The following is a 10,292-nucleotide window of genomic DNA, read 5'->3' as shown; positions in this document are numbered from 1 at the left end:
TATTGTCATTTGGTATCTCTTTGTCAAATTCAATGGATGTGAGCTTATGAATGAATTCAAGAGGTGGGACTGCTAGCCTACCTCCTGTTAGGCCAAGCTCTGACACTAGTTCAAGAGCATATTTTCTTTGACATATTACTATGCCTTCTTGAGACCTAGAGAATTCAATGCCAAGAAAGTATTTGAGTTTAACAAGGTCTTTCATCATAAATCTCTCTTTCAATATTTTTCTGACCTGTTTGATTAGTGCTAGACTATTTCCAGTTACCAGGAGATCATCCAGATAAACTAGAATAACAACCAGTTCTGAGGCTACTTTCTGTATAAAAAGAGAGTAATTATAGTGAGATTGAACAAAGCCCATATCCACCAAAGCTTTAGTTAATTTCAGATTCCATTGTCTAGGAGCCTGTTTCAATCCATACAATGACTTATGGAGTTTGCATACCTGCTGACACTCCCCCTAACTTGAAAAGCCATCAAGAACATGCATGTACACTTCCTCTAGAAGATCTCCTTGAAGGAAAGCATTATGAACATCAATCTGAAATACATACCAACCAGAAGCAGCAACTAAGGCAATTGTAGCTCTGAAAGTGACCATTTTAGCCACTGAAGAAAAGGTTTTTGCATAATCCAAACCTTCCTGTTGACTATAACCTTTAGCTACCAGTTTGGCTTTATACCTTTTCACTTTACTAGAAGATTTATACTTGACTTTAAATACCCATTTGCAGCCTCTAGGAACCTTCTTAGGAGGCAAAGAGACAATGGACCAAGTGTGATTTTCTTCAAGAGCAGTGATATCAGCCTTCATAGCCTCAACCCACTTAGGGTCTTGGTTGGCTTCTACAAAGGATATAGGTTCCACAATGGTTGAGAATGCAGCAAAAGAAAATCTGCAGTTGGGTGACAGATAATCATATGCCACATGATTGGTCATAGGATAAGGACAAACTGACTTCTTTGGTGGAACTACATAGTCAGCTAGCCACACAAGTGATTTAGTGAGTTTTGAAGACTTCCTGAGTGGCACAGGAAGGGCAGATGGTTCACTAGCTGAAGTAGTAGGAGACACTGGTGAGAACAAATGAGAGTGGCTGGGAGAGTGGAAGGCTGAACTGGGGTTAGCAAGATCAGTATTAGTAAGAGTTGGAGACCCTGCTGGTGAGGAAGTAGCATTAGGAACAACAGGTGACTGAGTTGGTTGTTCTACAAGCTCTAATACAAGGAACAAAGGTGATGCACCTGAGGACATATGTTTAAATGGGAATACTTCTTCTTTGAAGACAGTGTCCCTGCCGACAAAAATCTTTTTGAGCACAAGTCATATAGAACATAACCCTTTTGTGAGGATGAGTAGCCCATATGTACATCATGGATTGCTCTGGGACAGAATTTATCACCTTTCCTCACCTGGGTAACATAACACAGACTTCCAAAGACCCTCATATGTTGCAGAGAAGGACTCTTTTGGAAGAGTTTGTCAAAGGAAGATTTGCCTTGTAGCACAATAGTTGGCAATCTATTCAGGAGATATACTGTAATAGAGACATACTCTCCCCAGAACCTGAGAGGCAAATGAGCTTGAAATCTAAGAGCTCTGGCCATATCCAAGTTGGAATTGTGTTTTCTTTCAACAATTCTATTCTGTTGAGAAGTATATATGCAAGAGGTTTGATGTACAATGCCTTGTCTTTTCAATAAGGTCTGTAGTTGATCATTGAGAAATTCTATTCCATTGTGTGTTCTTAAGCATTTAAGCTTGCTATCAAATTGTGTGGATATTAGTGCTACAAAGTTTTTCAATATTTCAACGGTATCTGACTTAGAGTGCAGTAAGAAAATCCAAGTGTATTTTGAGTAATCATCCACCAAAGTTAAGAAATATCTTTTTCCATCATGAGTAGGTACTCTATAAGACCCCCCAAACATCACCATGAACCATATCAAAAGTAGATTTAGAGTAAGAGGAGCTAACAGGACAAGGTATCCTTGATTGCTTGGCTATATGACACACAATACAATGATGTTGTCTAAAATGCATGTCATGCAAAACTTTCATAGACCTCAAAACCTTCAAAGGTACATGACCTAAGCTCTGATGCCATAAGGAGGATGCAGTACATGACTTATTATCTGCTAGATTATCACATTTATTGATGTCATCTGACATGGTATTTACAGTTGAAGTAGAAAGAAATACTAGTTGAGAAGCTTGTTGATTGAACACTTGTTTGTCATCTGCCTTGAGGATATACAAACCAAGCTCTTCCTTATCAATCCCCAATATCTTCCCACTTGAGAGTTCCTAAAAGACACGGAAGTCAGGGTAAAATGTTGCAAGATATCTCAATTCCTTTGTGAGTTTAGACACTAAGAGGAGATTATACTTAAATTCTGGAATGTGAAGGATGTATTAAACTTTCTTATTCTTGAAGAAAGAACAGATACCAACATGAGTGATAGGCATATATTCTCCAGTTGGTAAATGAACCTTACTTCTAGCATTCTCTAGTATTTCATCATAAGTCTCTAGCACATTCAAACTATGAACCATATGGTTTGTGGAACCTGTGTCTATTATCCAGTTATTATGCACTAAACTGGTCATGAATGCATGTACAATACCTGTTGGGCCTGCAACAACAACATTGGCTACAGATTCAACCTCATTGTCCTTGTTCAACAGATGCAGGATTTGCTGATATTGTTCTTGAGTTAAAAAGTGAGCTGGAGCTGGAGTAGTTGTCACCTGATGTCCCTATCCTTGTGGCTCTGAAATACCAGAATTGACAGCACTATTGGCTTGAGCATGTGGATCTCCCCTTCTTCTCTTGTTCTTAAAATCATATGGATAACCATGAAGCGTGAAGCAATTTTCTCTGGTACGACCTTTGTATTTGTAATAATCACACTAGACTGCAGTTTTACCAGCTGAATTCCTAGATTTGTAGCTTCCATTTGAGTTATTTGAACTGATATTAGGCTATCCTCCACCATTGTAACCTCTAGTATACATCTTGATACTCATCATTGCAACTTCATTGCTTTCAGCATATACACCTTTTCCACTAATCCTCTGGATTTCCATATTTACTATCATAGCATAGGCCTGATTCAGATTTGGTAAGGGTTGGGTCATAAACACTTGATTTTTTTCATTCTCATATGATTCATTTAAACCAGTGAGGAACTGATATTGCATTTGTATATGGTAATATTCTATATGTTTCCTAGATTCAACACAGCCACAAGAAGGCGATGGTATTAGTGTTTCATACTCATCCCAGAGTTCTCTCAGTTTAGTCTAGTACACTGAGGCAGAGGATATGCCTTGAGTCAATGTGGCAATTTCTTTGTGCAAATAACAAGCCCTGCATGCATTGCCTTATCAAATCTCTCCTTGAAGTCTTCCCAAACAGTGTGTGCATCGGAGACATAGATCACAGAGCTGATCAAATTAGGTAAAACTGTGTTCATTATCCAAGCAAGCACAATAGCATTGCATCTATCCCACAATTCATGTAAACTAGCATCATATCTAGTCTTTATACAAGTTCCTATAACAAAGCCTAATTTATTTTTACCATGTAAAACAACTTCATATATTTACTCTAAATCTAATAATTTTCTAAACCTTGAAGCTGAATAGAAATGAGTACAAAACCTTGAGTATCGAAAGGATGAACGTAAAGAGGATGATTGTGATCAACCAGCTCTGTAGTTGGCGTATATATTGAAGCCACAAATAAAGAATCACCAGTTTCTTCATTGATCGCCATTGTAGCAGAAACAAATTGCTTCTGAAAGATAAACTTTCAATTTGTTGATTTCTCACGAAATTAGTTTCGATTTGACCGTGATTCAACCAGACAATTGAGAATTCTCAAACCCTATAATGAGTGAGAAGTCTTTTGTGTTGAAGAAATAGCTCGATCGATCGATGAAATTGAGAATCTACCAACGCAATCAAATTACTCCAATTCTATCACAACCGAGCTTTAGAGAAACGAGCACCAAGCTCTGATACCATGTTGAGAAGCTTTGGCTATGGAGGAACTGAAGATTCTAGAAGGTGAGAGAACAAGAAGAAGACTGAAATAAAGCTCTTCTGTTCTTATCCTTCAAAGGCGAAAATGAATAGTGGTACAATGACTAGTCAGTAATCCTATTTATACACATTAACTAACTCTAAGAAATTACAACTAACTACACTTAGTGTATAAATAGTTGGGACCCACAAAAATTAATATATATTACGAAAAATAACACTGTATATATAATAAAAATATTAAATTTTAGATGTATATAACATATACTGAACACCCTTTATTGAAAATATTTTTTTTTACTCTTTCAAATCTACATTAGGTAAATTTCTGAATTCGCCACTGAGTAGGATAAAAAAAACTAGTTGAATCGCCTTAACATGAGGAAAATTTCTAGTAAAATGGCAAAGGGGGGTCAAGAATTTCTTCACGTCACAAGTTCATCCCATGTATAAAATTATGGATCCGCCACTTATAAAATGTCATTTACTTTATTTCTATATTACCAAATTAGGCTTATTATATTGAGTGACAAATTGTTGAAGGTCGTCATAACCTAATAATCTAAGTTATAAATAGTTAGAGCAAAGTTTTAGGTGTTTGTCCTTATTTTCTTACTATATTTGATTTTTCTATTCCATGAAAGGAAGGGCTACATATTTATCATAATTGAGCTTTTCTTTTCCTCAAATAAAATTATAAATTTCTCATATTTAGCTTGTTCTTTTTCTTAGAGCAAAATATTTTGTACTTCTATAAATTGAGGATAATTTCTTCCCATTTAGTAGCATCCACAATGTAGTCTCTAAGGAGTTTGAGAATCTTATTTAGGGGAGAATTTCGGGACATGTGTTAGTCTGCCACTTGTGTTTGCCTCTTTGTGAGCTTGTTTTCTCAATATTTTGTACTCTCTTTTATATAGTGAATTGCTCATCTCTGCTTGTGGACGTAGGTCAATTGACCGAAACATATTAAATTTTTGTGTTTTTTTGGGTATATTTTTCTTTTATTGTCTGATTTATTGTTGTTCAATGGTCAATAGAAATTACTATTAGAATATTAAATGACTCGGCTATATATGCATACTCCTCCTATGATCATAGTTGAATATGGTTTATGACTTGATTCTTCTTGGAAAATAACGACAAAAATAAAATAAAGCAAAACTAATTATGGTTGCGACTGAGTATAAAGGAATTCATGTTAAGTTTGACTCCTAGCATGTATTAAATAAATAATAAGCGGAATCAACAGAACGACGTTCAAGAATTTTTTTTTTTTTTTACAGAGCATGATGTGGTCGTTGATTTAGAAAATAATCACGTCAAGATGCTTTATTCACGCTAATTATACGTAGTATATCCTAGGTGAATAATTAATACAAACGACATAAAAACTTAGTTTAACTGGCTCATTCCTCTTTATAAGGATCATAACAGTCCAACCACAGAATAATAGTAAAACAAAACAAGAGGGGTTAGAAAAGATTGAACATTTTAACTACAACACAGGGACATTTGTTTATCTATAATTTTACTTTTAAGCATGATTAAACTAATCGTAAATGCCGATTAAGAAAAGTTCATATTAGGATGGATTCGCCTTGGTAATAAAGATTAGATTGAACATTTAGATGAGAATTTTCTTACTTTATTAACACTCTAAAATTAAGGTCGACCAACAGCAAAGCGAAAATGAAACCTTTCTTTCATTCAAACCACTTGAATTCTCTTATTCTAGTCATAATTCCAATGGTACTATTACCTAATCATGTCCCTATATATAGTCCCCTTAGATATGATAATTAATATCCTAACACAAAAATAACCAAGACATGGGCTACTGTAATCTTTCTTGTTCCACTTCTGTGGCAGCATCTTTGCTCTTTGGAATTTCCATTTTTTGGCTATTGCCTCAGTCTGCATTTTGCACGACAAGGCACTATACATTCAATGTATGCAAAACTTCCAACGAAAAAAGTGGTCATATGACTTAATTTACCTTTACTTCTTCTGATTGACTCTAATGTCATTGAAGCTAAATACATTTTTGTTTCATATTTGTTCTTACAGATTGTGCAGCATAATGTAACGCGATTATGCACCACGAAGAGCATAGTTAGCGTGAATGGACGTTTTCCTGGCCCTCGTCTTGTTGCTAGAGAAGGTGATCGAGTGATCGTTAAGGTGGTTAACCATGTATCCAAAAATATCTCAATTCACTGGTAAGAACTCAGAAATTAACCATGAAAAAAAACAGTATCGAAAACACTAAGTAATTTTTTCCTATCTGTTCAAGCCTTGGTAGATAGAGTTATTCGGTACCTGTGTTGGTGGGAGATAGCAGGTACCTAGTGGAATTAGTCGAGATGTGCGCAAGTTGGCCCGCACACTACAGTTATCAAAAAAGAAAGTTAATTCAAACACTTACCTGCATTCAGAAAAGATGCTGAATCTAATGTTTCTTGGTATGCAGGCATGGAATTCGGCAACTTACAAGCGGATGGGCAGATGGACCAGCATATGTAACACAATGTCCGATACAAACTAACCAAAGTTACACGTATAACTTCACGATCATCGGTCAGAGAGGAACTCTGTTCTGGCATGCTCATATTTCATGGCTGAGAGCAACAGTTTATGGACCTATTATCATCCTGCCACGGAAAAATGAGTCCTATCCATTTAAGAAACCTTACAAGGAAATTCCAATCATATTTGGTAAGTATCATAAACCAGAACCATTTTGTACCTTTGCATAGTCAAATTTTTTACATTAGTTTATAAAGTATTAATGATCTGTCGTTTTTCAGGGGAATGGTGGAATGTAGATCCTGAGGCTGTAATTAACCAGGCTCTTCAGACAGGAGGTGGTCCAAATGTTTCAGATGCATATACCATTAATGGTTTCCCAGGGCCCTTGTATAATTGTTCCTCTAAAGGTATAATCAATGGCTATAATTAATGATAAACACAATGTTTTCATAATGAAGAACCATCATTATAGCCATTTGTATTTAGGAGTGCATTATTACACAACTCACACTACTTTCTCAGCACTTAAGGTTAATGATAATAACTAACATTGTTTACATGCAAAGTTTAAGAATATAGTGATTGAGGTTTAAAAATCTCAATACAAATTAGAGCATGCACTAATCCAGTACTAGGTTAATTAGGATAGTACTAATGTAGCTTTTGAACAACAACAATAAACCTAATGTAATCTCACAAGTGGGGTTTGGGGAGGGTAATGTGTACGCACGCTTTACTTCTATCTTGTGAAGATAGAGAGGCTAATGTCGGTTTTGAAGTAAAGTATATTTAATGTATCATGTTTCCTATAATTTTTCTCCAGATACATTCAAGTTCAGGGTGAAGCCGGGAAAGACTTACATGCTACGTTTGATCAACGCTGCACTGAATGATGAAATGTTCTTCAGCATTGCCAATCATACCCTCACCATTGTTGAAGCAGACGCTGTTTACACCAAACCATTTGACACAAATGTAGTATTTATTACCCCTGGCCAAACCACCAATGTTCTTCTTAGAACAAAGCCGTTTCACCCCAACGCCACCTTCCTAATGGCGGCTCAGCCATATTTCACCGGCCAAGGAACGTTTGACAACTCCACTGTTGCCGGATTCCTAGAATATAAACCCCCCTTAAATGGTTCTCCCACCAACAAAAACAAACTCAAGCTCTTTAAACCAACTCTACCAAATATAACTGCAACAGGTTTTGTTGCCAATTTCACCAAGAAATTCCGCAGCTTAGCCAGTGCTCAATTCCCAGCAAACGTTCCACAAACTGTTGACAAGCGTTTTCTGTTTACAGTAGGACTAGGTTCGAGCCCATGCCCCAAAAACACGACGTGTCAAGGACCTAATGGCACAAAATTTGCAGCATCAGTAAATAATGTATCTTTTGCTCTTCCAACAACAGCACTTCTGCAATCTCATTTCTTTGGACAATCAAACGGAGTTTACACCACAGATTTTCCAACCAACCCTCTAAATCCATTCAACTATACAGGAACACCACCAAACAACACTCTTGTAACCAATGCAACAAAGACTGTTGTCTTGCCATTTAATTCGAGCGTTGAGGTTGTGCTACAGGACACTAACATTCTTGGCGCTGAAAATCACCCCCTTCACCTCCACGGTTACAATTTCTTCGTCGTTGGTGAAGGGTTTGGCAACTTTGATCCTAACAAAGACCCTGCCAACTTCAATCTCAAGGATCCTATTGAGAGGAACACGGTTGGTGTCCCGGCTGGTGGATGGATTGCTTTTAGATTCTTTGCAGATAACCCAGGTAAGAACTTTTTCCTTAACAAATCAATTTTCTTCGACGAAAATGATGATCCTAAAGTGCAAGTATGAAACAGGAGTATGGTTTATGCATTGCCATTTTGATGTGCACACAAGCTGGGGACTGAGGATGGCTTGGATCGTGTTAGATGGGCCATTACAGAGTCAAAAGCTGCCTCCTCCACCTTCAGATCTTCCAAAATGTTGAACAAGAACAGAAATTTAACGGCTCGCTTTGCAATTTCTTGAGTGTTTTTATTTCCTTATTCGTTCCGGCTAATTTTTGTTTATTAAGTTAATGTGTTATTCTTTTCGATCTGTTACCTTGAACAGTGAGAACTGTCAACAATGTTCCTCACTTATTTGACAAAAGTATTCTCCATCAAATTTGTTGCCACTTCTCTTAAACGTTCACTTCAATTCCTTCATATCAAATGATTTCATTTCTTCAAACTTTTGAAGTGTATATATTTACACAGAAACAATAACTAACATGTAACTTTACAGAAGAAAGGATCAATTAGCAACTTTACAGAATGAGGAAGAGAATTTGAGCAGCAGAAGCATTATAATTACAAGAAAATAAATTAGATAACTAGTAAACAACATTGATATGCGGAAAGTAATAATAGATAAATTCCACAAGCAAGGGACCAATTTAATAAGGTAGTGAACAGCATTGGCCGAATGTTCATAGATGCAATCAGAATTGTTAGTTAAGCAGTGCCCCTCTTCCTTTGAGGGTGTTTCTGTTGAATTTGACAAAATGTTTGTCCCACATCGGTGGGAAAACAAAAGTTGGAGGGATTTTCCCCCTATAAAAGAAGGCTTAATGTTTAGGATTTATATACACCTCTCATTTGCCTTTTCATCTGTTTAAGGCATTTGTATCTTCTCTCTTTAGTATTATTTCACTTGTATTTTTGGAGTGGAATAAAATATTGGTTGTGTCCGAGGAGTAGGCAAAATTAGCCGAACCTCATAAATTTTGGTGTTCCCTTTATTGTTGCTTTGTTGTCTTATTTATTATTTGGTGGCTGTCATAAATTTTGGTATAGTAGTTGTGACTTATTCACACTCTATACATTTGGCTTCCGCAACAATTGGTATCAGAGCCAAGGTACTGTCTAAGTATGCTCTGTGGTTGCAGCATAGTCTGATCTTCCACATCAGAAAAGATTTATCTTGGTAACTGTGTCAAGGTTCTGTCTGAGTATACTCTGTAGTTGCAGCTTAGTCTGATCTTCTACATCAGAAAGGAAATAATCTTGATTTGTATCGTCAGCTATTAAATAATATTTGTGTCAAATATGGGAGATAATAAACAAGAAGAATCTACATCAAGTGTCAACAATACGTCATCATTGGCATCTTCGCTTATGACAAGAATTGTGTCAAATGCGAAATTTGCGGTAGAAATTTTTGACGGGTCCGGGCATTTTGGGATGTGGCAAGGCGAGGTTCTAGATGTCCTTTTTCAACAAGGGCTAGATCTTGCTATTGAAGAAAAGAGACCAGATGCTATTGGAGAAGAAGATTGGAGAATTATCAATCGTGTTGCTTGCGGTACCATTCGATCCTACCTTGCTAGAGAGCAGAAATATCCATACACAAAGGAAACTTCTGCAAGTAGATTATGGAAAGCACTGGAGGATAAATTTTTGAAGAAAAACAGTCAAAATAAATTGTACATGAAGAAGAGACTGTTTCACTTCACCTATGTTCCTGGTACCACGATGAATGAACATATCACCAGTTTCAATAAGTTGGTCACAGATTTGCAAAATATGGATACAACTTATGATGATGGTGACTTGGCCTTGATGTTGTTGGCGTCACTTCCTGATGAGTACGAGCACCTTGAAACTACTCTACTCCATGGAAATGACGAAGTTTCTCTCAGAGAAGTTTGTTCGGCTTT

At 36.6% G+C, this 10,292-nt stretch overlaps 1 protein-coding gene across 1 annotated transcript; it reads left to right on the top strand.

Annotated features, from left to right (window-relative positions):
- The first annotated feature begins 5,849 nt into the window (after positions 1-5,849).
- On the top strand, positions 5,850-8,779 carry LOC107802478 (laccase-17-like). The gene is made up of 6 exons (XM_016625990.2): positions 5,850-6,006; positions 6,125-6,276; positions 6,528-6,772; positions 6,865-6,993; positions 7,410-8,375; positions 8,449-8,779. The coding sequence occupies exons 1-6, from the start codon at positions 5,887-5,889 to the stop codon at positions 8,577-8,579; spliced, it is 1,743 nt and encodes a 580-aa protein (XP_016481476.1). The 5' UTR covers positions 5,850-5,886; the 3' UTR covers positions 8,580-8,779.
- The last annotated feature ends 1,513 nt before the right edge of the window (positions 8,780-10,292 follow it).

Source organism: Nicotiana tabacum, chromosome 10 (assembly GCF_000715075.1).
Source record: "Nicotiana tabacum cultivar K326 chromosome 10, ASM71507v2, whole genome shotgun sequence".
NCBI classification, from domain to species: domain Eukaryota; kingdom Viridiplantae; phylum Streptophyta; class Magnoliopsida; order Solanales; family Solanaceae; genus Nicotiana; species Nicotiana tabacum.
Note: the sequence above shows the minus strand (reverse complement) of the source record. Positions and strands in the feature narration are given on the sequence as shown.

Bases quoted from the DNA above. Each gene is read 5' to 3' on its own strand.
- LOC107802478 (XM_016625990.2), top strand. From the start codon at position 5,887: ATGGGCTACTGTAATCTTTCTTGTTCCACTTCTGTGGCAGCATCTTTG. The intron at 6,007-6,124 runs GTATGCAAAACT...TTGTTCTTACAG, and splicing joins CAAGGCACTATACATTCAAT to ATTGTGCAGCATAATGTAAC. The intron at 6,994-7,409 runs GTATAATCAATG...ATTTTTCTCCAG, and splicing joins GTATAATTGTTCCTCTAAAG to ATACATTCAAGTTCAGGGTG.